The sequence below is a fragment of the Malus sylvestris genome, chromosome 4 (assembly GCF_916048215.2).
Source record: "Malus sylvestris chromosome 4, drMalSylv7.2, whole genome shotgun sequence".
Taxonomy (NCBI): Eukaryota; Viridiplantae; Streptophyta; class Magnoliopsida; order Rosales; family Rosaceae; genus Malus; species Malus sylvestris.
This window is the reverse complement of record NC_062263.1, coordinates 25,206,479-25,232,116: the sequence shown is the minus strand read 5'-3', so window position 1 is coordinate 25,232,116 and position 25,638 is coordinate 25,206,479. Positions and strand designations below refer to the sequence as shown.

The window sequence follows — 25,638 nt, the reverse complement described above, 5'->3', positions numbered from 1 at the left end:
TTGGAGCCACTTATCAAAATTCTTATAATCAGATTTGAACTTCTTACTACAAACTAAAACAAAGAAACAACAAAACCAAACTAGTACGTGTTCTTTCTTGTTCTAGTTTTCCTTTACACTCCCATTTCTTGTCCTTCCTTTTTGGGCTCATTTGAAATGGATGACACAAAAGGAGACACAACCAAGAAGAACCTACAACAACAAAATCCTTATTCATACCACTCAACCTGTTATTTCTCTTCAGCTTGGGCTTCTTTTTGCAATAACGAGCAAAAAGAATAAACGAATGCAATACTACTAGCCTTTACATACTTACTACTTAGGAACTATACAACAAATGTGTCGTCCTTAGCTTCCTTGGCCCCGAAGACACATCCTCGTGTAACATCATTTCCGACTTGCAGCACTCTCAATTCGCTTTCAGAACTCATTAGAAAATCCATAACTTCCTGCACTCTGCAACATTTTGAGTGTACACGGCAATTGGCTTTCAGTGGTTGCTGGCTGCCTTGTGTTCTGAAGAGAGTTGAGGTAGCTCAGCAATAGATTTCACCTTCTCCCAACGACCAACAATCGCCGCTAACGGCTGTTAATAACAGTGCAGCAGCAGCTGCAGCAAGAAAGAAAAAAAATTTAATCCACGGACAACAGTTGCAAATTTCCTTTCACCAATTGTGGCCTCTAGAAAAAACAAGATTGACATTGAGAAGCAGTAGTGGCTTTAAACGAGGGGTTGTATCTTTTGAAAAATAGTGAACTTTATAAACAAAAAAGAGAAGGAAAACAAAACTAGTACAGCAGCAGAGTTGTTTCACAATATCAATCACTGGGAACTATAATTCCCACAATAGTTTATGAGGATAAATTGAATGTATTAAGAATAGAAGTAAAAGTTTGAATATAAATAGAGATTGACAATTAGAGGGTTGGCTGCAAACACTCAATGAGCAAGATTCAAGAAAATGGGATTCATTTGTGGGAACTCAAACAGGGTAGCAAAAGATCCCAACAGTGTTGCAATTTCTAAACAGGGTAGCAAAAGATCCCAACACTGGTGGACACAAGTTGATGCCATAAATATGTAATGTTTCCATATAACAAAAAACCTGAAGAAGTATGATTGTATAATACTCAAATAACTTATTTAAGGCATCTTACCTTCAATTGACCAGTGTTACACTGTAGTGTGACTAAACCCAACATCTTTGGGGTTATCCCTCATCTCCCTGTGCTCATGGCACAAGGGGCACCAGTGCAAGCAGCAGTGTGTTGAGCATGGGTCATACGGCGAGTTCTGCAGTCAACAAGTCAATCAAGCATTCAGCAAGCTTCAATTACGAAAAATATATTCCGCATGGGAGTAGGATTCTCTCCCCTCCTATTACCATCCCCTTCCATCCCCTCCTCTCACACTCTTCTTTTTATCTTATTCTCTATATAAAAAATTGAAAACAAGATGTAGACGTGGCGTAATCGCAACCGTTTAAATAGGAGGGGATGGAAGGGGAGAGAATCTTACTCCTTCCGCATGACATAAACATAAGCTAGATTGTTTAAAACCTCACAGAAAACGAGACCCAGATATTCTTATGCAATACATAAGAGATGAATCGTGAATCCATTAGTCTATGACCAAACTTACTGCATACTAGTTAAGTAAGTTGAGGTTCAAAAAGTTGGGGCAATAGCAGCACACGCATGATGCATTAAGATCAAGACCAGAACACTAAACCAAAGCATCTTTCAAAAGTGACGATACGCCTTTGAAGTACATTGAGCAAAGAACAAAAAATTACCTCCATAATCCCCTCCGAGTGCCAAATTTTAATCCAAAAATTAATAAAATCTTGATTAAAATAATTTTATCAAACCCAATTAACACAAACCTGATTAACAAGTTGGTGGGGCCTGAAGAAGGTGGTCGGTGGTGGAGCTGGAGCTGCAGGGCCAGGCGTTGCTGCCCTTTTTGGAGTTGCAACTTCACAAGTTTGAAATTGAATCAAAATTACCATCAATCAATTTATCAGGCAGGTTGAATTTTGAGAATTTGATAGATAAAAGAGTTTAGTTGACACGAGTCCCGGTTAATTCCATTAAACACAGTCCTGGTTGCTAATGAATATGGGACTGGACTAATTGTTAGTCTAGTCTAGTCCAGTGAGGGCTAGTGAAGGGAAACAAACACGCCCTAATGTGCTACATTTGTGAATATACAACTCTTTTGAACAAACTATGTGTCCTTTGGTGAATTATGTTGAACTTTGCCTCCAATATTTGTGTCATCATCGAGATTTTAAGTCTAGGTATTAGTAGAGGTGGCAAATCAACCCATTATATTGTTAATGGGTATCCATTAAGACCCATTTAGTTTAATTTCACCTTAGAACATCATCATCATTACTAATCTCACCCTTATATAATGATGATATTAAATTAAAAGGGTCTTAACGGGTACCCATTAACAACCCAGTGGGTTGATTTGCCACTTCTAGGTATTAGGATGTGGCAAATGGTTTAGACAAATGCCGTAAAATAATCATACATATATATACATATAAGAGCACTCAAGCGCTAACTAGTTAATATTCCAGCACAAAACTAACTACTTGTTTGGACTCATTAACCGATATCAATTATAATCCGAACCACTCATTTTTTAGGTTATCACTAAAAGATCATTGATGCAAAAATTCACTAAAATGGGTATCCATTAAGACCCATTTAGTTTAATTTCACCTTAGAACATCATCATCATCATTACTAATCTCACCCTTATATAATGATGATATTAAATTAAAAGGGTCTTAACGGGTACCCATTAACAACCCAGTGGGTTGATTTGCCACTTCTAGGTATTAGGATGTGGCAAATGGTTTAGACAAATGCCGTAAAATAGTCATACATATATATACATATAAGAGCACTCAAGCGCTAACTAGTTAATATTCCAGCACAAAACTAACTACTTGTTTGGACTCATTAACCGATATCAATTATAATCCGAACCACTCATTTTTTAGGTTATCACTAAAAGATCATTGATGCAAAAATTCACTAAAACTAGACATCGTTTTTTTCTCATTGTAACATGACAAATAGACGAAGACAGAGTTCTCGATAAACCATGAAATGTTCATAAGAAGAATTAAAGAGCTAAATGATTTCATATTCGAATAAAGTTTCTAGTAATGATATCCACAAATTTAAACGGTTCGGATCTTGAGATTAAATTGTGGAGTGGGCTCAAACGAGTTGTTAGCCTCCTATTAAAATACTAGTTGGCTAAGGCTTGAGAGCTCCTCTCTTTCTACATATATACACACACATATATTGACATGTCCTTTTATCAGTACCTAGTAAAAGCTGTTGTTGCAAATCAAATATATGGTTGGCCTCATCCCTTTCTCTTGGCTCTTGTCCATTGAAGATGCTCAATCGGCAATGCCCATTTGCATGCCTTTTGGTTGGTTTGGATAATTCTGTAATTTTCGTTTGCGATATTGTTATTTTCCTTTGGACCGCACACGTGTTGCACATAGAATGGTGGAAAGAGACTTTTCGTTTCAATAAGTATTCCCATATTCAAGGGCTAAGCTAGGACTTACAATTCAGTCTTACATATATGCTTATTATGAAACTTATGTGGGTGTGGCATTGTTGAATGTTGACGAATCATACTGCCTCACCAGTAATTATTTTTTTTTAAATTCAAAGAGATTGAATTTCATCGATAAAGAAAAATATTACAAATATGAGGAATGCAAAAAGTAGTCTTGTTAAAACCTTATTCCATAAAAGAATCTCAAAGAAGAAAAATCCGGTCAAAGAAAAAGGAGCTTGCCAATACTTTTTTAAGTTAATTAAAGAAAGTTGATATTTCACTATAAAACTAGGGTAAATTACATAAGACTACCTCAACTATTGGGTTATTAATAGTTTCATACCTCGTCTTTAAAAAGTTTCAATGTCATTCCCTATCTTCAAATTTGTTGCAATGTCATACCTCCCATCAGTTGGCTGTTAATTTATCTGTTAAATGCTGACGTGGCTTGCGACGGGGCCCATTTTCTATTAAAAATTAATAAAATAATAATTTACCCTTAAAAAAAATAAAAACCCCACACCCATCTTCCCCGACCCCTTCCTCTTCCCTGCAACCCTCGACCCTTTCCCCATCTATGCCAACATCCACCCGCCCCCACCTCTTCCGCCACTGACCCCTTCCCGACCCACGCCAACAGCTCCAACCTTCCCCACATCATCTCTTCCTCCATCGCCCCCGCCTCTCACCAACACCGGCGCATGGCTCCTCCATGTGGAACTAGGAAAATTTCTACCCTCCGTTGCCGTCGGATTTCGAGTTCTTCGGCCAACGCCAAAAAACTCAATCCCAATCTCCCCAACACCAAAAATCGCCCCACCATCTCGACCCGGAACATTTGGAAAAAAAACAATATAGAGAAGGAAGATGTGGGTCTGGGGGGGGAGGAGAAGTACGCGTCGTCGCAGAAATACACCTAGTCGGGGAGAGGGGTGGGCGGCAGAGAAGGAAGAGGTGGGCCTGGGGGAGGAGGAAAAGAGGATGTGGGGAAGGTTGGAGCTGTTGTCGTGGGTGGGGAAGGGGTCGGGGCGAAGGAGGTGGTGGCAGGTGGAGATGTTGGCATGGGTAGGGAATGGGTCAGGGGTTGCAGGGAAGTGGAAGGGGAAGGGATTTGGATTGCAGGGAAGAAGAAGGGGAAGGGGAAGATGGGTGTGGTTTATTTATTTATTTTTTTTAAGGGTAAATTATTATTTTAATAGAAAATAGGCCCCGTCTCAAGCCATATCAACATTTAACAGATGAATTAACAGACAACTGATGGGAGTTATGACTTTACAACAAATTCGAAGATAAGTTATGACATTGTAACTCTTTAAAGACGAGGTATGAAACTGTTAATGACCCAATAATTGAGGTAGTTTTATGTAATTTACGCATAAAACTAATTAGCAGTATGAGAAATAACTCAGTTACTTATAAGCACATGCAAAGTCCATTTTTTTTCCAATGTAGGATTCATACTTTTAAACGCTCCTTCATGTGTGCACGTGGATAATACAAATCTGGTGACTTGGAGCATGTATGGTTGTTTAATTTTATACAAAAGACAACTTATACTAATATCATAAAGAAAGTTGAGCTGATTCGCCCTCTCTTACTATCAACATCACTTGTATAAGAAAAAAAAATTTAATTAGCTAATGAATTAGCAATCGAAAGGACTCTGACCTAGACCAAAAAGAAAAAAAAATGGCTGGGACCAAAATATAATGGGCTTTTAGGTGTAAGCCCATTGAGGCAAATGTAATGATCATGGGCTCACCTGATTTTGTCTTGTGCTTTAAACAGCTCATTCATTTGGACAAAAGGGGCTTGCTAGTTCTGGACAGATTCAACTTGGCACTTGTAGATTGTTGGAGTTCTTGCTTGACCTGCTTTAATGGTAGTCTTTACGTTTTCCTTTTCACTAGTAGCCAGTAGGATGGAGAAGGAGGAGACTCTAAAGTATTACTAATGGAGTTTAGGAACTGAATAATATCACCTTTTTCATCTACAAAATAATTTCCGACCTATTTACGGAATTTCTTTCTTATCAGTTATCATCGGAAATGTTAATATTCGAAATTACTTTGTAAAGATCATTTTCCCAAAAAATTAACAAAATATAGCATTGTTTAGTCTAATTTGTTTTTAAATGAAACGATAACATTGTTTAGTCTAAAGTTTGAACTACATAAAAACAGCTAGTCGGAAGTAGCAAAAGCTTTCTGATATAGTTTGTTCACTGAATGATATTTTTTGTAGAGATAACTTTTACATAATAATTTATAATATGAACAATTCCGATTATAAACACGAAGGTCTATAAAGCAACAAAGTATTTTTTAGAGTCTTTGAGGAGCCAAACTTTATTCTTGAGGAAATTCTTGAATGGTTTGACTTCGATGAGGAAATATTTCAATTTGTTTTCGTGTTTAGTGCGTTAGCGAACATAAAATTAACAGATTGTCTGCTAATATAAAATCAATTTGGACTAACTTTGACGAATTCTTTTTGATTTTCCGTTGATAGTTTCAAACCATGGCAATAGCTCTTCAAACTGTTTTTGCCAGCTTAGGCAGCTTCTAGAATATAAATTTGTAATAAAAAAATATATATGACGATCTAATTTGTTATTCGAATTTAGATAGTACAGGCACGGAGATTCGAATTTGGAAAGAAGAATGGCACGAGACCTACTACAACTAGCTAGTGAACTAGTTACCGTATTTATTTCGCGTCTTCTTGAGTTAGGTAACATTGTGATGGGAGAAGTGACAATAATGCAATATAAGTCGACTTTTAAGAGTTGGTTAGTTATATATGTACCTTCCTTTTGGTTTGGCCTAATTTAGTTATATATCGTCGCTCGTTTACCTTTTTTCTTTTCTTTTCCCAACAACGTGTCCTTAAAACTCAAATCACAACCATATGAAGGTGTCAGGCGCCTAGCAACAATTTTCCCATTGAAACTTAGTAAACAATTGAATAATCGCGTGGGCTTCACAACCACCGTCACGAAAAAAGGAGAAAAAAAAAAACAAATTAAAGAAAAAGTCTTTAATATCTAATAACCAACTATGATCACAAAACTTGTTGATCAAGTTAACTTTTTTCTTGTGATTTGAGATGTGAGTTCAAATAAAATTAGTTACTTTTACATTCGAAATTTTGTAGTCGATTATCCAAAGTTGAAGACAAAAATGCAAATTATATCCACATAAATTTCATCCTCCCTAACAATTATTCGATAAAACTCGCGTCAAAAAATGTGTCCCAAGATTTCCTCACATCTTTATCCTAAAAGAGCTGCCCTCCTCTTCAGATTTGAGTCAAAATCTGACCTCCTTGGAGCCCAAGACCCCCCTTCACTTTGACAATTTGGGTGGCAAAGTTTGACTTGATGTAATTAAGTAATTAGTTTGGCTTGTAAAAGACATTTCACTTGCTAACCTTAAATGCCCCCATCAATCAGCAAAGATTAAATCTTTTGCCCCTAATGCTTGGGCGACATTTCTGTGATCTTTATCTTTAATTGATGCATGATAGATACAAAAAAATTTGAACTCAAATGTCCTGCTACTTAATTTTACTTAATTACTTCCACAATTAATCAACCCTGCCCCTCAAATTAAACCCATATTTTCTATATACTTATGTCAAAAATTGTTTGCAAGCCATTTTAGCTTAATGATAAGATCTGGGACTAATCACTAATAACCTATCAACATGAAGAATATTCGCCTTTACCAAACCGACCATTCAGAGCCCGGTTCACTTCCGGTCAGACCGGGTCCACCCATTGGTTATATAATTTGTTTTTCCTCGCATTCTGACATTTTCTTTTCCGTGTCTCTGCTTTCTCTCCATCATCGCAGTTTCTTGTTGCTGTTTTGCAACGAAAACGATAAAACGAGCTCAACGGTCGGTGAGACCCGAATCCGGATCCCAAACCCTTTTCAAAGCGACGGCAGCGGCGGCTCCGATTAGCCTTCCGAAACTTTGCCCTCATTCCCAATACGGCATGCTCTTCGAATCTGTAAGTCTCCGGATTGCTGAACCCATTTGATTGACGTGCAGCTTGGAATCTTGAAAACCCTAAAATTTGATTGAATTTTTGAGCTTTTTTGGGTGCTGCTCAAACCATTAATGGTGGATTGTCTTTTTCCGTGCTCTTCCGTATCTTGAAGGGTTCGAGATTTTAGTTGTTTCTAGGGTTCTTGGAAACGTTGAGAAATTTGGTGTCTTGCTGTTCGATTTGAGCGGGATATTAGGGTTAGGGTTTGCTATTGGGAGCATTGTTGCTTCGGGAAGTTTGCTGTGTGAGAATCTTAGGGTTTTTTAATTTGTCGAAATTCAAGTCGGGGGAAAGATAGGCGTATGCTAGAGGATAATGTGTATACTTTGTGTGATTCAGAAGTGGTCTCGCCGGGTTGCTACGATGCTTCCTTGGTTAGTTATTCCATTAATAGGACTATGGGGTCTCTCTCAGCTTCTACCACCAGCTTTCCGATTTGAGATAACTTCGCCTAGACTCGCTTGTGTTGTTGTGCTCTTGGTTACTCTCTTCTGGTATGAGGTTTTGATGCCTCAGCTTTCGGCTTGGCGGGTGCGGAGGAATGCAATGCTTAGAGAGAAGAAAAGGTTTGAGGCAATAGAGTTGCAAAAGCTGAGGAAAACAGCAACGAGGCGGTGTCGAAACTGCAAGACTCCGTATAGGGATCAGAATCCCGGCGGTGGTCGGTTTATGTGTTCGTATTGTGGGCATATGTCAAAGAGACCAGTTTTAGACTTACCTGTGCCTGGGATGGGACTCTCGAATTCTGGGATCATCAAAGAGTTAGTTGAAAAGGTTGGAAGGATATTGACTGGAAAGGTGTGGTCTGAAAATGGGTGGATGGATGGTCAAGATTCATTGGAGAATGGAAATTGGGTCGGTGGTTCTATTACTGGGAAGTCTAGTTATTGCAGAAAGGACAGGAGCAGTGTTTTTGGAGGGGATGAGAGTTGTTTGGCAGAGAAGTCGTATACAGGTGTTGTTAATTTTGCTTGCAAGCTACTAACTTCGTTTTTCTTGAGCGTTAGATGGCTTTGGAGAAAGCTTTTTAGGATTAGTACATCAGGGGAAGATGATGCATCTGATACAGACCATAATGGATCGGCCAAAAGGGGCGAGAATGGGGCCAACTTGAATGAGAGTAGAGGAGAAAAGGCTCGCAGAAAAGCTGAAGAGAAGAGACAGGCTAGGATAGAGAAGGAGCTTTTGGAGGAGGAAGAAAGAAAGCAGAGGGAGGAAGTTGCAAGGTTGGTGGAGGAACGCAGGAGAATTAGGGATGAGAAAAAGGAAGCTGAACGTGGGAAATCATCACCACCTGCCAGGGAAAAAGATACTAAGAGAGAAGCAGAAAAGAAACGACAGGAAAGAAGGAAAGAGAAAGATAAGGGTTCTAGCAAGAGCAACTCTGATGCAGAAGAGCTGGAAAAGAGAGCAGGTAAGGAAAGTGAACGAAAGAGGGACTTTGACAAGAAGAGTGATATTGACCGCCGCCAACTTCTGAAATCAGGGGCAGATTTTCTTAAGGGACAAAGCACAGAGACGGGGCATGGTATAAAAAATTCATATACAAACAATTTTATTCGGGGAAATGCTGGATCTAGGTACCTGGACCGCATGAGGGGTACAATTTTTAATTCTTCAAAGGCCTTTGGTGGAGGTAGTTTCTTTGGAAAGGGTGCTAATAGTACAGTGACAAAAGAAACCAAATCTAGCAGTTCTGTAGATCATGTCCATATTTATGCCCAGAAGAGAGACTTATGTCCACCTGAGCGCGTAGCTGCGAGACCTTTGATGAATGGAGATGATAAGAGTGTCCACTGCCCTGTAAGTTTCTTGCTTTATACCTCAATGTTTATATGTGTTTTCCTATAACTTTAAATATGTTATCAGTAGCCTACCTCGTCCTAAGGTAGAATTTTATATACTTATAATTTTCATGGCTGTGATCCACTTGAGTTTCTTCATTATGCCATTCATCTATTAGGTTGGCCTTGCCTTTCTGAGCATTAAAAATGTGATTGTATCAAGTTCAACAGTTTTGTAACTTAAGTAGATTCAGGCTCCTTTTGGAATGTCAACCCAAAAATCTACAAAAGTGAAACACTAATTTCAACTCCTGTTGCCCCATAAATGATAATAATATTAAGCCTATTATAACAAAATTTAGATGCATACAATAAATTTTACAATGTGATGCATTCTATGCAGGTTCACTCAGAACCACAGTCAGGGACTGCACCTAAAAAATCATGGCAGCAATTGTTTACTCGTTCATCGTCCGTGCCTTCATCAACAAGTGTAAATGTAATAAGTAGACCAAATGCAAAGTCTCAGACAGAAGTTCAAAGTCCTCAGTTATCTGGTCAGTCCTCGGCAATACAATCATTTGATAATCCAATCAACTTTGGGCTGCCATCACCATTCGCTTTATCTACTACCTATCCAAAAGTATCTACTACCAGCAGTTTAGGTTTTTCACCTGCAATTGATCCCATACTTCCTCGCATTGGTGAAGGGCATCATGAACTTATACCTGAGGAGCCAGAGCTTTTTGAAGACCCATGTTACATCCCTGATCCAGTATCATTGCTTGGGCCAGTTTCTGAGTCACTTGATAATTTTCAATTGGACATGGGGACTGGTTTTGTGAAAGATATGGAATTGGAGAGGCCTCGCACATTGAAGAATGGACCTGCTTCTTCTGAAGTGAACAAGCCATCTCCAATTGAGTCACCAATGTCACGAGAAAAGCATAATAACTCTAGTCGCCTCCCTAGTACCCCAAATGCCCAAGATATGCATGCTTCACCCCTGGATGATGCAAATGTCAATGATAAGGGAACGTGGCAAATGTGGAACAGTTGTCCTCTTGGTCATGAAGGTCTAGGTTTTGCAGGTGGCTCTCCAAGCTGGTTTTTGCTTCCAGAACTGAATAGATCAAACAAGGATGATCTCACACACCCTTCATCAGTTTCACTATTTACTACAGAAGATCAGGTTGTTTCTGGCTCTCAATCTCCTAAGAATCAGAGCATTTTTCTTGGCAATGGCCAGAATGGCAGAACTTTTAGCCCTGTCACTGGTTCCAGTGATCATGATCCTTGGTTGCAGAAAGCCTTTTTTCCTCCATTGTCAACTGCTGAAAACCATTGTCCTCTCAGACCTCCGGGCGAAACTACAAAGAATGAACTGATTTTTGGGAGTCCCATCAGTGCTACTGGAAACCATCCATTTGAGCTTTCTCAAGAGAACGGGTTGTCAAAGTAAGTGCATCGCACCTCATCCTCAGTATTTTAAATTGTTAGTTTCTAAAAGTTGCTTTTTATGTCCTTCATAGAGCTTTTATAGACTTTAATAGTTATTGTGGGGTTGTGAAATAGTGGTGTGTAAAGGTTAGGATTATTTGTTCTTGCCTGAAGCAAAGAATGTCAATAGAAACAGCAACTTTTTTTTTTTTTCCTTTCCCGTTCTTGCAATATAATCCTTTACAACACTAGGGTGGACGTTCGAACTTTAGAAACCATAATGAATCCCGAAGGGCAAGTTGAAACATCTACACTTTTTTTTTCCGTTCTTGCAATGTAATCCAGTACAAACTAGGGTGGACGTTGGAGTTCTAATGTGCTGAAAAAAGGGTTTGGATGTGCACAGCATATAGCTTGATGTTTTAGTTGTTATGTTGTTGCAGGAGTAATTTTTTCTTTAAATGGCTTGTATTTTTGTTTAGGGATGTGCTATCCACACACCCCATTTTACTTCTCACACACCCTTTGATAATTTCTGTCCGTTGATCTTCTTCAATTCATTCCGATCTGACGGCCGAAAATTAAAAAGGTGTGTGAGAAGTAAAATGGGGTGTGTGGATATCACACCCCTTTTGTTTATTTGCCAAACCTTCTCATTGGATGAATGTAAGGGGGTTTCACTGATCCCATAGCAACCCTAGGGTTGAAAAATCAATTAAAGTTGTCTCTTGATACCCCGAATAATAGCTAGCCAGTATAAGTTTGTTTTGAATGGTTGGACAACAGAGTAGATTTATGCAGCTTGTAACCCAGTCACCGGGTTCCTTGTTTGGTTTGGATTGTTCGTGTCATTTCAATGTTAAATAGAATTCATTGCTTTGATTTTGTGTTTGATTGGTTTGAATCTTGTCGTGCTACTTCAATGTTAAATGGAATTCATCATTTGGAAATGCCTTCAAGTGGATAATGGTGATGTAATTTTTGTTTTGGTTTGGTTTTTGTTTTTCCAGCGGAAAGGAATGGGATGAATGTGCTGTGAAGGGAACGGGGGACGATGTTGGAAAGCCATCTATGTTGAGGCCTCATAGCAGGGGTCCGTATCCCACCCCAAATGTACAGCCGCTTTGGTAAATTTTAATTTATAACAGAAAATGAGAAAGAGTACGAGGGACATGAGAAAAAGAAGGAAAAGAAAAACAGACCTCTTCTTCCTGTACTAGTGGGCAAATGGCCTCTTTTGGTGGAGAGTTTAGAAATACCGGACGCATTGTATCTTCCTGCTCCTCTTTATAAGGGAGATTGATGTTTGCTTAACATTAGCTTGGATAGGAATACCACGTGACATGCATGCTTTTTTCTCTTCAGGTAACAGCTAGCTATGTGTCTCACTATTCTGATTTTCTTTTGTTTCGTTTTTGTTCCCGGGGAAGGGGGAGGGAGGGGGAGGGGGAGGGGGAGAGGCGTTTCTTCTATGGAGAAATCTGCCTGCGTTTGCCCTCCCTACCACTTTGCTTGAACCATGATGCAGATGAACGTTTGGATGTCATGTAACAAGGAATCAAGGAGTCCCTTCATTCCTATTTATGGTTATTTTCCGCCAACTCCGGTCCAGTAGGGGCTTTTTCGCACTGAGTTGCCAGAGAGCACTTGCTTCCCTGTTGGAGAATCCAACAAAAAAAACTAGTTAAACTCCGGAGAATGGTTAGGGTTGTATTTAGTTTAACAAACATGCAGGTTTTTTGGTAGTCAAGCATGTGCTTGGTTAGTAGTTCCTCTGTGCATATGCAGTGAGAGATCTATTGATTGGTCATGGTGTATTCAGCTGCTTATTTAACAGTGAACATTTTGTCCCAAAAAAGAAAAAAAGAGAGCTGGTTCGTGATGATTCAATGGGAGTGCGAGAGTCTAATTTTTGAAGCTAAAATGTTGTAAAATTTGGAAACGTCATTGACGTTGGGATAAAAATCATCCAATTACTTCAAATGTGAAAATTGCGCCTTCTGCGTGCTCATCAAGCAATATTTGCACTAACCTTAAAAATAGGAACGTGATGCAATGATCCAAACTGTTCATTTTTTTCAAACAACTATAAGAATATGTTTTAAAAAAGAAACTCTGTAAAAACGGCTTCCGATGATGAAAAATTAAAGCGTAAACATAAATGACAAATAGACGATTAGAGTTTCTCACTAAGATTTACGAACAATGTTGTTGTGTTTCAAATTGACTCATTCACAATAGTTGTAGGACTTGTCTTTATGAGCATTTGTATATATTTACATTTACATATATATATATGTATATATATATACATTTAATGTTTTCAACTTGAAAATTAATTAACTAATTTTCTATTTTTTTTAAGTCATGAAATTTACTCATTCACAATAGTTGTAGTGTCACATCCCAGCCTCGACTTCGCCGTAGCACGATATTGTCTGCTTTGAGCCTTGACCACGTCCTCAGGGTTTTGTTTCTAGGAATTCACACGAGAACTTACCAATGGGTCATCCATCCTGGAATGCTCTTGCCTGAACTCGTCCAATGGAATCCGAAGCCAATGAGTTCCAAAAATGCATCGTACTATATCGAGGTGGGCATGTAGATATAAGACACATCACCCCCTCTCTGATGGTCGATGTAGGATGTTACATGTAGGCCTTGTCATTATGAGCATTTATATATATATATATATTTTTTATGTTTTCAACTTGTAAATTAATTAACTAATTTTCTATTTTTTTGAAGTCATATGAAAAACACTATTCACAAGTGTTTGGAGGGTTTTGAAAATCCAAATGACGATCTAATCATCGTCAAAGCGTAGTTAATGCGATCACGAACGTTTGCATATTTTCTCACATTTTTTCACGCTTGTAAATGACTTATTAATTTGTTTTTGATATTTTAAGGAAAATATACAAAAAATACTAAACAAATGACAAGTGGCAGCACGTGAGTGGCAGAGAGTCTTTCCTGGCTCATTTGATTTAATATTTTTCATTTATATATATTTTTACAATACAAAAACACAAAAGTTTTACCCCCTCTAATTTTTCTAACTTTTTTCTTTATTTGAATTTTTGGGACTTATATCGACGATCAATTCATTCAATATTTTCCTTTCTTAAAGGACAAATTTCCACATTTAAATTATGTATCATCTGAATTTCTTGGTTCAAACCCTTTGCTATTGGGTATATAGCTCGAAGACGTAGAACAAAAATTTGTTTATTTGCATCAACCTTTCAGGGTGCTCATTCAAGACTTATTGGTACTATTACTCAACAAAAAATAAGATATGGAATTCCACTAATTATGACTTGACACTTGTACACAGTTTTTACACCAACACACCGTTGAAGAATTAAAAAAAAAAAAAACATATTGGGGTTTGGTCCCCACTAGTCTCTTCTTCATCTCTCCATTCTTCGGGAAAGGCCTTTTCATCGATACAACACCGGCCTTCTCTCTTCCCTCTCATTCTCCGTCTCTATGCACACCAGCAACCAAAGAATCTCCGGCCAAAGCGTCACCACCAGCTGCATCCGAACGTCCGCTACTGCCATCGTCAAGATCACCCACTTGATGTTGATGCCTTCCACCCAACAATCACATCACGCCCACTACTATGAACACCCACCCGAAACTCCAATCTTTATCACCCAACTAAAATATGTTTGATACCATCTTCTTCTTCTATGGTCTTTCCCAATTGAAATATGATTTTAAAAGAGATGGCATAATTTTGAAATTAATTGTTGAGTTAGAATTTTGAATAGTGTAAAAGCAAAAATCTTGGACTTTTTGGTCGAAGGTTGCTTGGTTGATAGTGTGCATGGCAACGGCTAAGGGAGAGGATGAGAAAAGGCTAGCCGGTGTTGTATTCATAAAAAGCCTTTCAGTTTCTTGAATAAGGGAGATAGGAAGGAGAGACTAGTGGGGTCCAAACCTCAACATGTTTACTTTTGTATCTTTTTTTTTTGGACAAAGATTTACTTTTGTATCTTTAAATGGTGGGTTGGTGTAAAACTGTGTACAGGTGTCAAGTTATGGTTGGTGAAATTCCAGATCAACTAATAAGCCCGCAACTTGGAAAAATTTCTCCATCCATGGCCTCTTCACATGGAGAGATTTTTCATTGTGACCGGTACACGAGGTATTACACCACATGTCATTGTATAAATGATGGGATATGTGTTAAAAAGTTAATAACTTAAAAAATAAAATTTTCCATCACTTATATTAAAATACTTGATATACCACTCATGTTCCGGTTATAATAAAAAATTTCTCCTTCACATGCTGCCAGTGCCATGCGTCATTTTCTTTTGTTGTTTTTTATTTTGTAATGTAAATGAAAATTAATAAAAAAAATCCATCATAATATTTTTTTTTAAATTTATATGTAAAATATTCACGCTACTATTTTTGGTAGTAAAAATTCGGCAAGATCTCCATAAGGTTCTCTAAGTGGAGACGAAAATATTATAAACAAATATCTAGTACATACTCGAAGAACATCAGGGGGATACAACCGAAACACAAACCCTAAACACATTGCACTCCCTAACTCTTCAAACTGGACAATTCAAGAACCAAGTAGATTGTGGAGACGCCCGAACAAGCGGGTTTTTTTAGTTATAACCCACCCGAACCCAACCCAATTTCAACCCGTTAATTGATTGGGTTGAGTTGGGTTGATTATTTGCCCAACCTAACCCAACCCAACCCGATTAACCAAACCCGATTGGGTTGAGCTGTGCAACATGCTTCTCAATGACCTTTGCACCTTCGTGGAGCCCATGAATGAGCCCACCATGAGCCAATGACTTCCTTAACACAAGTAGGGGTGGGTATGGTCCGGTTTAGCCGGGTTCCACCCTCAAAATGAAACCGGAATCGAAAAATTTCAACGGTTCAATTCGGTGTGATTCCACTTAAATTTATTACTAAAACCGTACGGTTCGGTTCGCAGTGATGAAAACCCACATAAACAAAGATAAGATTTTTATTAGTAAAACCTCTGCAACTAGACATGTACCTTAGCCCATTCATCAAGCATTAACGGAAGGGAAGACAACCCTATATACTCAATTGGCACTAGATAGATAATCAATTGGAACCAAAAGCTTTTGTAATAGGGAGTAGGTGTCAATACCATGCGTGAGGATGTTCTGGAAGGGAAGACAGCCCTATATACTCAAGAAAACTCCAAACTCTACCGAAAAAAAGAGGACAATTAGCCGATGACTAATTATAAATTCCAAATTCAACGAGTAATTAAATTATTTCCCCTTTTTATTTTCCATGCCCAGTTTCAATTTATTTGGACCTAAATCCCTAAACAAAATTGCAGACTCAAGTGATACAAAATTGCGGAATCATCTTTATAAAGTCTCACAGGATCGATTAGTTAAAATAGCCAACCAAACGATAAACACAAATTATGCTCCAGTTGTGTCAATCATTACAGAATTTCAGTTAATCAAATTACTTGTGAATAGAACCCAAAGCTTGTTGTGTGGCTTTGATACCACATGTAAGATATAATCTGAAATCATAAGAGCAACAACAAGACATTAGGATCATGAATGCAATAACGAAATCGACATGAAAAGGAAATAAACTTATCTGTAGAAGATGAAGACATGATGCTAGGGTTTCAGGAAAGTCTTCTTCACTCAAGCAGTCGTAGGTCCCTTTACTAGTGAATATGGTTTAGCACAAAACAAGGATAATTTCTGTGAGTGCAGGGACCTCCTAATATACCGATAATTATCCCTATAATCCGGCCTATTAACTGATTACATGAGATATTCCATATCAATTAGGATATCATAATAGTCCTAAATGGTATCGAATTCTTTGTCAACTAATTTAAGGTTTTCATAATTAATTGCACTAAATAAGGACTCCTAAACCTAACCAAATAAGGCTCCATGATTTCCTTAACTATTAACTCGGATTGACCAAGTTACTTGTATGTCAAGAAACGGCAAGTACATGTTCTTTAACACTCACAACTTACACAGAGTAGATTTATGCAGCTTGTAACCAAGTCATGGGGTTCCTTGGTTTGGATTGTTCGTGTCATTTGAATGTTAAATAGAATTCATTGCTTTGATTTTATGTTTGATTGGTTTGAACTTTGTCGTGCTACTTCAATGTTAAATAGAATTCATCGTTTGACGATGCCTTCAAGTGGATAATGGTGATCTAATTTTTGTTTTGGTTTGGTTTTTGTTTTTCCAGCGAAAAAGAATGGGATAAATGCGCTGTGAAGGGAACGGGGGGGCGGTGTTGGAAAGCCATCTGTGTTGAGGCCTCATAGCAGGGGTCTGTATCGCACCCCGAATGTACAGCCGCTTTGGTAAATTTTAATTTATAACAGAAAGAAAAGAAAAACAGACCTCTTCTTCCTGTACTAGTGGGCAAATAGCCTCTTTTGATGGAGAGTTTAGAAATACTGGACGCATTGTATCTTCCTGCTCTTCTTTATAAGGGAGATTGATGTTTACTTAACATTAGCTTGGCAAACACAGACAACGAAACGAACAAGCCATTTAAAGAAAAATTTACTCCTGCAACAGTATAACAACTGAAACATCAAGCTACATACTGTGCACATCCAAACCCTTTATCAGCACATTACATCTCGAACGTCCACTCTAGTGTTATACTGGATTACAATGCAAGAACCGAAATAAAAAAGTGTGGACATTTCAACTTTCCCTTGGTGATTCAATATTGTTTCTAAAGTTCTAAAAAGTATTAAAACATTGCGAGAACGGAAAAGGCTTAAAGTGTTGAAACATTTTAACTTTCCCTTTGTCGTTCATTATTGTTTCTAGTTGACACTCCTTGCTTAAGGCAAGAACAAATAATCCCAACATTTACACACCACTATTTCACAACAGTAACCCCACCATAATTAGTCTACAAAAGCTCTATGAAGGACATAAAAAAAGCAACTTTTAGAAACTAACAATTAAAAATACAGAGGATGAGGTGTGATGCACTTACTTGGACCAACCGTTCGCTTGAGGCAGCTCAAACGGATGGTTTGTCAGTAGCTCCGATGTGACTCCCTCCCAATAATCATGTCAATGGAGGAAGAAGGGCTTTCTGCAACCAAGGATCATGATCACTGTGGAACCAGTAACAGGGCTAAAAGTTAGGGAAATGCTCTGATTCTTAGGACATTCAGAGCCAGAAACAACCCGATCTTCTGTAATAAATAGTGATACTGATGACGGGTGCGTGAGATCATCCGTGTTTGATCTGTTCAGTTCTGGAGGTAGAAACCAGCTTGGAGAACCACCTGCAAACCCTAGACCTTTCTGACCAAGAGGACAACTGTTCCGCATTTTCCACATTCCCTTAGCATTTGCATTTGCATTTGCATCATCCAGGGGTGAAGCACGCATATCTTGGGCCTTTGAGGGTACTAGGGAAGCGACCAGAATTATTATGCTTTTCTCGCGACATCGGTGACTCAATTGAAGATGGCTTGTTCACTTCATATGACGCGGGTCCATCCTTCAATGTGCAAGCCCTCTCCAGTCCCATATCTTTCACGAAGCCAGTCCCCATGTCTAATTGAAAATTATCAAGTGAGTCGGAAACTGGCCCAAGCAAGGATACTGGATCAGGGACGTAACATGGGTCTTCAAAAAGCTCTGGCTCCTCAGGTATGAGGTCATGATGCCCTTCACCAATGCGAGGAAGCATGGGATCAATTGCAGGCGCAAAAACCTAAACTGCTGCTAGTAGATCCTTTTGGATAGGTAGTAGATAGAGCGAATGGTGATGGCTGCCCAAAGTTGATTGGATTATCAAATGATTGTATTGACGAGGACTGACCAGATAACGGAGGACTTTGAACTTCTGTCTGAGACTTTGCATTTGGTCTACTTATTACATTTACACTTGATGATGAAGGCAGGACGGTGAACGAGTAAACAATTGCTGCCATGATTTATTCGGTTCAGTCTCTGACTCTGGTTCTGAGTGAACCTGCATTGAATGCTCACATTGTAACACTTATTGTATGCATCTAAATGTTGTTATAATACGCCTAATATTCTTATCATTGTGTGGCAACAGGAGTTAAAATTAGTTTTGCAAATTGTAGATTCTTGGGTTAAGGTTCCAAGGAGCCGAAAATGTTGCGCCTGAATCTACTTCAGTTACTAAATTGTTGAACTTGATAGAACCACATTTTTAAATGCTCAGAAAGTCGAGCCAAACCTAATAGATGAATGGCATAATGAAGAAACTCAAGTGGATCACAGCCATGAATTATATCAAATCTACCTTAGAACTGAGGCAGGCTACGGATAACACATTTAAAGTTATATGAATACACATAAACAATGAGGCAAAAAGAAAGAAACTTACAGGCCGGTGGGCACTCTTATCATCGCCATCCATAAAGGGTCTCGCAGCTACGCGCTCAGGTGGGCATAAGTCTATCTTCTGGGCTTTTCCCCGAAAGGATTAAGATTAGAATTGGGCTGCAGTAAACAAAAACAAGAAAGGATTAGATTTGGGTTGCAGAATCAAAGAACCCAGAAAGGATTAAGATCAGAATTGAAGCAAAGCAATGGATTTATTTTTTATGAGAAGCAATGCGAACATCTACAAATGTCTCACATTTGAGAAACTCATCTAATTTATGAGGGTCAAACTGATGAATCTAGACAACAACTATGCATTAAAATAGAGGAGTTGATGAACCCAAGTTCCAAGACACTTACAAAACCAATTAAAAAAATTAAAACCAAAAGACGTCCACGTAAAGTTGACACTTCTACTCGTCGTTTGCCATCGGCCTTTGATATTGCAAAAGCTCTTTTAGGTCATGATAGCCAGCCACAACCCTCTAAAAAGAAACCAAGAGGAAGACCACGCAAATTGAAGGTATGCACTTATCTTTATAGTTGTGATGTTTGATATACTAATTATAACTTCACTGAGTAACCCTTGATCACTATACAGACTTATAGCTCAATTTTACGCAATCTGGCGGCCCCTACGCATCAATATACGGGACAGTTCCCTGAGGCAATAAAGCAATACATTACTATTGCGATTGATGTCCTTGGAGATGGTAATTGTGGATATAAAGTCATAGCTGAGGCAATGGGATTTGGTCAAGATTCATGGCCAAGGGTACGTAAGGACCTATTGGCGGAAGTACGTGGTTGCCCATTCCTATATGACCAAGCTTTTGGTTGGAAAGAGAGGCGTGCTGAGATTGACCGAGCACTTGACTATTTTGAAGATTCATATGCACCAGAACTCTACTGGATGAAAATGCCAGATGTGGCCCATCTTATAGCTTCATGTTATCGTGTAATGGTGATTTTTTTATCCCGTTTGCAATGCCTCTCATTCCTACCTTTATATGTATTAAGAGATGATGAGCCCACTAATCTTCTTAAGATTGCAATTGGTTTAGTCAATGACAATCACTTTATACAGGTACTAAGAGTTGACTTACTTTTTTTGCAACATTGAACGTTGTTTTTGAAAGCTAATTGACTCCTTTCGTTTTGTATAGCCACGTTTGGCACCAGGACATCCCATGCCACCGGTTGCACAAAATTAGCATACTCTTGCAGTAATTAACGCTCGACACCTTTACGCCAACTACCAAGGTCGTGTGGAACAATTTAAGCTATTACCAGGTCTAAATAATGTAGCCACCACCGAAACGATATGTCTTGATTGTGACTGATTTATGTTTTACAAACTAAACTAAAATATATTGATTGCCAAGAGAGTGTACATATGTAAAAACAAGGTTTATTTTTTAATGGTATCTAGCAGGCATGCAAAGCAACCTTGAAAAATATTTGAGCTAATTCCCCAAGCCATTCCTTACTTTATACAAGCTTACTTGGCCACCAAGCTTAGAACCCCTCACATAAATCACGATCGTATTTAAGTTGGTGACGATGAACATGTATCATCAATTAACAGCACTCATACAAATAATTAAGTTTAATCAACTCAAAAGGTATGTATAGAAAGCCGGGATTAGTGTATTCGTCCAGTTCTGATGACAATGGTGAAATCTGCGGTGCAAAGCTCTTCGGACGTGAGAGGCCGATTCATCATGTTCTTGGAGGCATAAAAGGTATGTAATGTTCATTTAAACTGGCATGCATCCTAAAACCCTAATTGGTGATCTGCTAATTACCCTTAGTCATATGGCGATGAATTGAACATGAAAGATCATAGATTAGTAATTAATCGTAGTAATCTTGCAGTTGCGGATGTGTTGTTGTGGAGGAATATAAGGTGTATATTGAGAAATGTGTGGTGTAAAGAAGATGTGGGGTGTATGTAAAAAATATAAGGTGTACATTGAGAAATGTGGGGTGTATTTAGAAAATATAACGTGTATATTGAGAATGTGGGGTGTGGGGGGGGTATTATGGGAAAGTATGTGGGATGCATTAATATAATTTTTAAGTGAAAAAACAAATGTGTGGTGTATTAAATATGTGGGGTTTATTCAACAATTTATGAGGTGTTAATATAATAAGCCTTCAGGACTCCCAGTCTTAGTATCAAAGATTCAAGGTCTCTTGTAATGATAAGTACGATTTCTTCACTCCATGTTGTTTAAGAAATTATCCCGGATTCGAATTAATAATCATCAAAATGTGAAATTTATGTGTATATATATCGTTGTGATGTTAATGAGGATATGAACGCAATTAGTACAATAATTAACAAGTTTTGTATCCGGAAAAGATGGTCATTGCTATCATCAACAGCAAAAACAAATCGACATTATGCGATAGGAAAATCACTGATTTTTGGTACAAGCACAACTCCAAAACAAAATATTTTATTAGCTAAAACAATGACAATTAAAAATAGAGCTCCAATTATTTCTTCAACAAATATGGCATCTATGGTAAGATAATTAACAATGGAGCCTGATAATTAACAATGCTCATGCTTATAACTACATACTTACTTCGCATCAACTGCAATTTTCATTCCCTTTTCACAATAAGACCCACCAGCTGGTATGAAATAGTTTATGCCCTTCTTTAACACCACATGATCGTTTCCTGAATGGTATCTATCCATTCCCCCAGCATATAGGTCACAATGCACGTAGCTATCTTCGTTCGATATAGCAACTACGTAGAGGTTGGGATCGGTATATTTGAAAACTGTTCCAAAAACAACAAACAAACAAACAAAAGAAATTGAGTAAAACCAACTAAATTAATCAATAAACTATAGAAGAATAAAAATGAGGATGCATGAACACAAATTGAAAACAAGTCTTTTTACCCAAAACATCTCCAGCCTTGAACTTCTTGCCCTCGGTCCAATGAGATAAGTCAGCACTAGGGCTCCATCCTTTCTCATCCCCAACTGTGTATTCTACCGCATGAACTTGTTCACATTGGAGTAGTAAACTGACCAAAAGCCCAAATCCAATGACCAAAATTTTGTTCATTTTGATTGACATCTTTGGTTTGATTTGATTTGATTCACAAACTCACAAATTCTAAAACCTTAACCTGTGACTATAGACTGGAATACGAAGCCACATTACCAATCAATTTATAGATCATCGGGCCTATCCTGCATTCAATTCATTTTGATTTGTTACTCAAAATACAATATGAAACTGCCGTAGATAATTTTCACAATTATTGAATAATTATTTATAGAATATTCCTTCTCCTTGTACGGTTGCATTTGTCGCCCATAATCGGGATCAAATCCTGAAAATCATTTGTCAACCTCTGATTTGTTTCTTCTATAACTATTTTGATTTGTTTCTCATTTATTTTATTTTATTTTTATTATTTGTTTCATCAAGGTTAGCACGTGCTTGAATGTCAGCCTTAAATCAGATCTCAAAAGTTGCATTGGTCAATGTTCTTTTATGTTTTCCTTCCATTTGTAAAAATTCCTCTCTTAATTTTAAGGTGAATTAAACCAAAATATTGTGACCAACCATGGGAAATAATTAAAGGCTATAGACTAACCCATACATCGCACATGGACATGGGTGGTAATGTCAGGATGTTCTAGAAGAAAAGGATTTGTTTCATTCCAAATCTAAGGTATAATATACAATCCTAGCCTAGGGCATACATAAAAGGAAAGGATAAATACAATAATTACAATCCCAAATTACATGGAATCACTTTAACAAGGAAATCCTAAATTATTGGAAACTATATACAAGTCAACACTCCCCCTCAAGTTAGTACATATATATTACACATGCCCAACTTGTCTACAAACTTAGAAAACTTTTCACTCGAGACTGCTTTGGTGAGAATGTCCGCTACCTAATCTTCTGTTCTGATTGGAGGAACTTCAATTATTTTCCCTTTTATCTTTTCTTTAATAAAGAACTTGTCAACCTCTACATGTTTGGTTTTATCATGTTGCACCGGATTGTGAGCAATATCACGAGCAGCTTTGTTCTCGCAAAATAATCTCATCAGTTGACTCTGTTTAACGCCCAAATCTTGTAATAGAAACTTAAGCCATAAAATCTCACAAATACTAAGCTCCATACTCCTATATTCTACTTCTGCACTTGACCTTGCTACTACATTTTTCTTCTTGCTTCTCCACATGACCAGATTTCAACCAACAAAGGTAAAATAACCGGATGTAGAGCGTCTATCATCCGTTGAACCAGCCCAATCAGCATCCGTATAACCTTCAATTCTAAAATGACCATTCTTCAGCATCCGTATTTCACTGTATAGACCCACTTGCATCCCACAGGTTTCTTGCCAACTGGCAAGTCGATTACTTCCCAAGTATCATTCTTCTTCAATGATCTCAATTCCTCGTTCATTGCTTCTTTCCAGCAGACATTTGCTAAGGCCACATTGTTAGGAATAAATACAGTAGATAATTGATGGATAAATGACTTATTTGATTATGATAGGTGAAGGGTAGACACATAATTATTCAATGGATATTTGACCCCTGAATCTATATTTGGTTCACTCACATGATATTTGTGTTTGCATTTAAGATCGGCCTCATAAGTTGGTTTAGGGATACCTCAGTTAATGTGCTCTGGAAGACGACGAGCAGGTGGAGCATCCGAAATGGAATGTGATTGGTTATGGGTATCGACCGGAGACAAGTGAATGTGAGATTGATTTGTGCCATCTTGTTGAGTCAGATGCCCAAATTCCATGGCCTGCTGTTGTTGGTCTGTGCCTCATTCTTGCTGTCCAGAGATCACGGCCTGCTGCTGTTGGTTCGTGGCCTATTCCAGATGTCCAGATACCACGGGCTAGTCCTCTACATTCTGAAGCCCAGAGAACATGGGCGTGGGATTATCTTGAAGCCTTGAAGATGGGGGCAGGACATGGGCGGGTTGGTCATAGGGCCCAGATTCCGTGGGTTGCACAACTAACTGTTGACCCTCATGAGGCCCAGATTCTGTGGGTTCCTCTGCTACTGTGGGCTGATGCATGTCAACCCCAATCGGGCTAACATAATCAAGGGTTCGAACTTCTTCATCTCGCATCTCCCCTTCAAGTGAGGACCCATACGAACTATAATACATATCATGTTCATGAAACACAACATCCATTGTGATAAACATTTTCTTGGTTGAAGGATGATAACAACGGTAACCCTTTTGAGTGGTGGCATATCCCAAAAAAACACAACGAACGACACGAGGGTCAAGCTTACTCTGTCTTTGAGGTGGGTGGAGGTGGACAAATGCGACACATCCCAATACACAAAGAGATAAATTAGAAACATGTGGGCAACGAGTTTTAGTTTGAAGTGTCTGTAAAGGCGTTTGGAAGTCAATGGTGCGAGATGGGATACAGTTGATAAGATATGCTGCCGAAGTCAGGGCTTCTCTCCAATAATGCAAGGGAATGTGTGCCGCTAAAAGAGAGGCACGAACTACCTCTAGCAAGTGTCGATTCTTTCTCTCAGCAATTCTATTCTGTTGAGAAGTGTAAGGGCACGTAGTTTGATGAATAATACCATGTTTGTCAAGAAATGCACGAAGGTCTGCATTGACGTATTCACCTCCATTGTCATTGTGAAGAACCTGAATATTCATGTTGTACTGCACAGTAACCATATGATGAAAATTTTGAAAGGCTGAATTAACTTCACTTTTAGATTTCAACAACCTAACCCAAGTTATTTGCGTACAGTCGTCAATAAACGTAACAAACCAGTGAGCACCACCAAGAGTACCAATTTTGCGTACAGTCATAAAAAACATCATCTAGTCATCCAAGGAAGAGGTAAACTCTCTACCGCTCAATTGAACTTTTGTAAGCCTTGATGTCATGTGCACACTCCATAGCCACTCTATTACAATGATCTAATTCTTGGAAAATTTCAGTCAATTCCCCAAAATATGTAACCAAGAAACGACCATTCTGCCGAAGGCAGGCATGATGCCTTCTGACTTAGAGTGTAAATTCTAACTTCATCGTTTTTATCAAAATAGACTGTCTTTAGAGAATCCCAAATCTCTTTTGCCGTGGGTAAACGGATATATCGTTTCATAATCTCAGGTTTCATGGATGACAGTAGCCAACTCTTTATTTTTTGATCTTCAGAGAACCAATCATCGTACTTGGCATCGTTTTCGTATAGAGCCTTGATAGACCCACGAGGATATCCCATTCTTTTTCTTCCAGCGATATGAGTTTGGATGAGAGGAGCCCATAAATCATAGTTCTTCTCATCAAGTAGCATAC

General features: G+C 38.3%; 3 protein-coding genes and 1 long non-coding RNA gene across 4 annotated transcripts; 1 reads left to right on the top strand and 3 right to left on the bottom strand.

Moving 5' to 3' along the window:
- On the bottom strand, positions 1-2,062 carry LOC126619610 (uncharacterized). Its single transcript, XR_007622110.1, has 3 exons — positions 1,887-2,062; positions 1,159-1,294; positions 1-610 (listed from the first exon to the last, which is right to left on the bottom strand). It is a non-coding gene; the product is annotated as an uncharacterized LOC126619610 (long non-coding RNA).
- Positions 2,063-7,424: 5,362 nt separating this feature from the next.
- Positions 7,425-12,246, top strand: LOC126619217 (uncharacterized). The gene is made up of 3 exons (XM_050287517.1): positions 7,425-9,461; positions 9,846-10,900; positions 11,893-12,246. Exons 1-3 carry the CDS (start codon positions 7,974-7,976, stop codon positions 12,011-12,013), a joined length of 2,664 nt encoding a protein of 887 aa, XP_050143474.1. The 5' UTR covers positions 7,425-7,973; the 3' UTR covers positions 12,014-12,246.
- Positions 12,247-17,988: 5,742 nt separating this feature from the next.
- LOC126618259 (uncharacterized) lies at positions 17,989-18,860 on the bottom strand. The gene is made up of 3 exons (XM_050286310.1): positions 18,749-18,860; positions 18,404-18,594; positions 17,989-18,321 (listed from the first exon to the last, which is right to left on the bottom strand). Exons 1-3 carry the CDS (start codon positions 18,858-18,860, stop codon positions 17,989-17,991), a joined length of 636 nt encoding a protein of 211 aa, XP_050142267.1.
- Positions 18,861-21,877: 3,017 nt separating this feature from the next.
- Positions 21,878-22,587, bottom strand: LOC126618783 (basic blue protein-like). Its single transcript, XM_050286949.1, has 2 exons — positions 22,208-22,587; positions 21,878-22,083 (listed from the first exon to the last, which is right to left on the bottom strand). The coding sequence occupies exons 1-2, from the start codon at positions 22,386-22,388 to the stop codon at positions 21,878-21,880; spliced, it is 387 nt and encodes a 128-aa protein (XP_050142906.1). The 5' UTR covers positions 22,389-22,587.
- Positions 22,588-25,638: the final 3,051 nt, after the last annotated feature.

What these genes read in the sequence shown, in the direction of transcription:
- LOC126619217 (XM_050287517.1), top strand. Translation starts at nt 7,974, where the DNA reads ATGTGTATACTTTGTGTGATTCAGAAGTGGTCTCGCCGGGTTGCTACG. An exon ending in ATAAGAGTGTCCACTGCCCT is followed by an intron (nt 9,462 to 9,845) that starts GTAAGTTTCTTG and finishes CATTCTATGCAG; the next exon opens with GTTCACTCAGAACCACAGTC. An exon ending in CAAGAGAACGGGTTGTCAAA is followed by an intron (nt 10,901 to 11,892) that starts GTAAGTGCATCG and finishes TTGTTTTTCCAG; the next exon opens with CGGAAAGGAATGGGATGAAT.
- LOC126618259 (XM_050286310.1), bottom strand. Translation starts at nt 18,860, where the DNA reads ATGGCAGCAATTGTTTACTCGTTCACCGTCCTGCCTTCATCATCAAGT. An exon ending in TCAAAGTCCTCCGTTATCTG is followed by an intron (nt 18,595 to 18,748) that starts GTCAGTCCTCGT and finishes GCATTGGTGAAG; the next exon opens with GGCATCATGACCTCATACCT. An exon ending in ATGGACCCGCGTCATATGAA is followed by an intron (nt 18,322 to 18,403) that starts GTGAACAAGCCA and finishes GTACCCTCAAAG; the next exon opens with GCCCAAGATATGCGTGCTTC.
- LOC126618783 (XM_050286949.1), bottom strand. Translation starts at nt 22,388, where the DNA reads ATGTCAATCAAAATGAACAAAATTTTGGTCATTGGATTTGGGCTTTTG. An exon ending in CAAGGCTGGAGATGTTTTGG is followed by an intron (nt 22,084 to 22,207) that starts GTAAAAAGACTT and finishes TTTTTGGAACAG; the next exon opens with TTTTCAAATATACCGATCCC.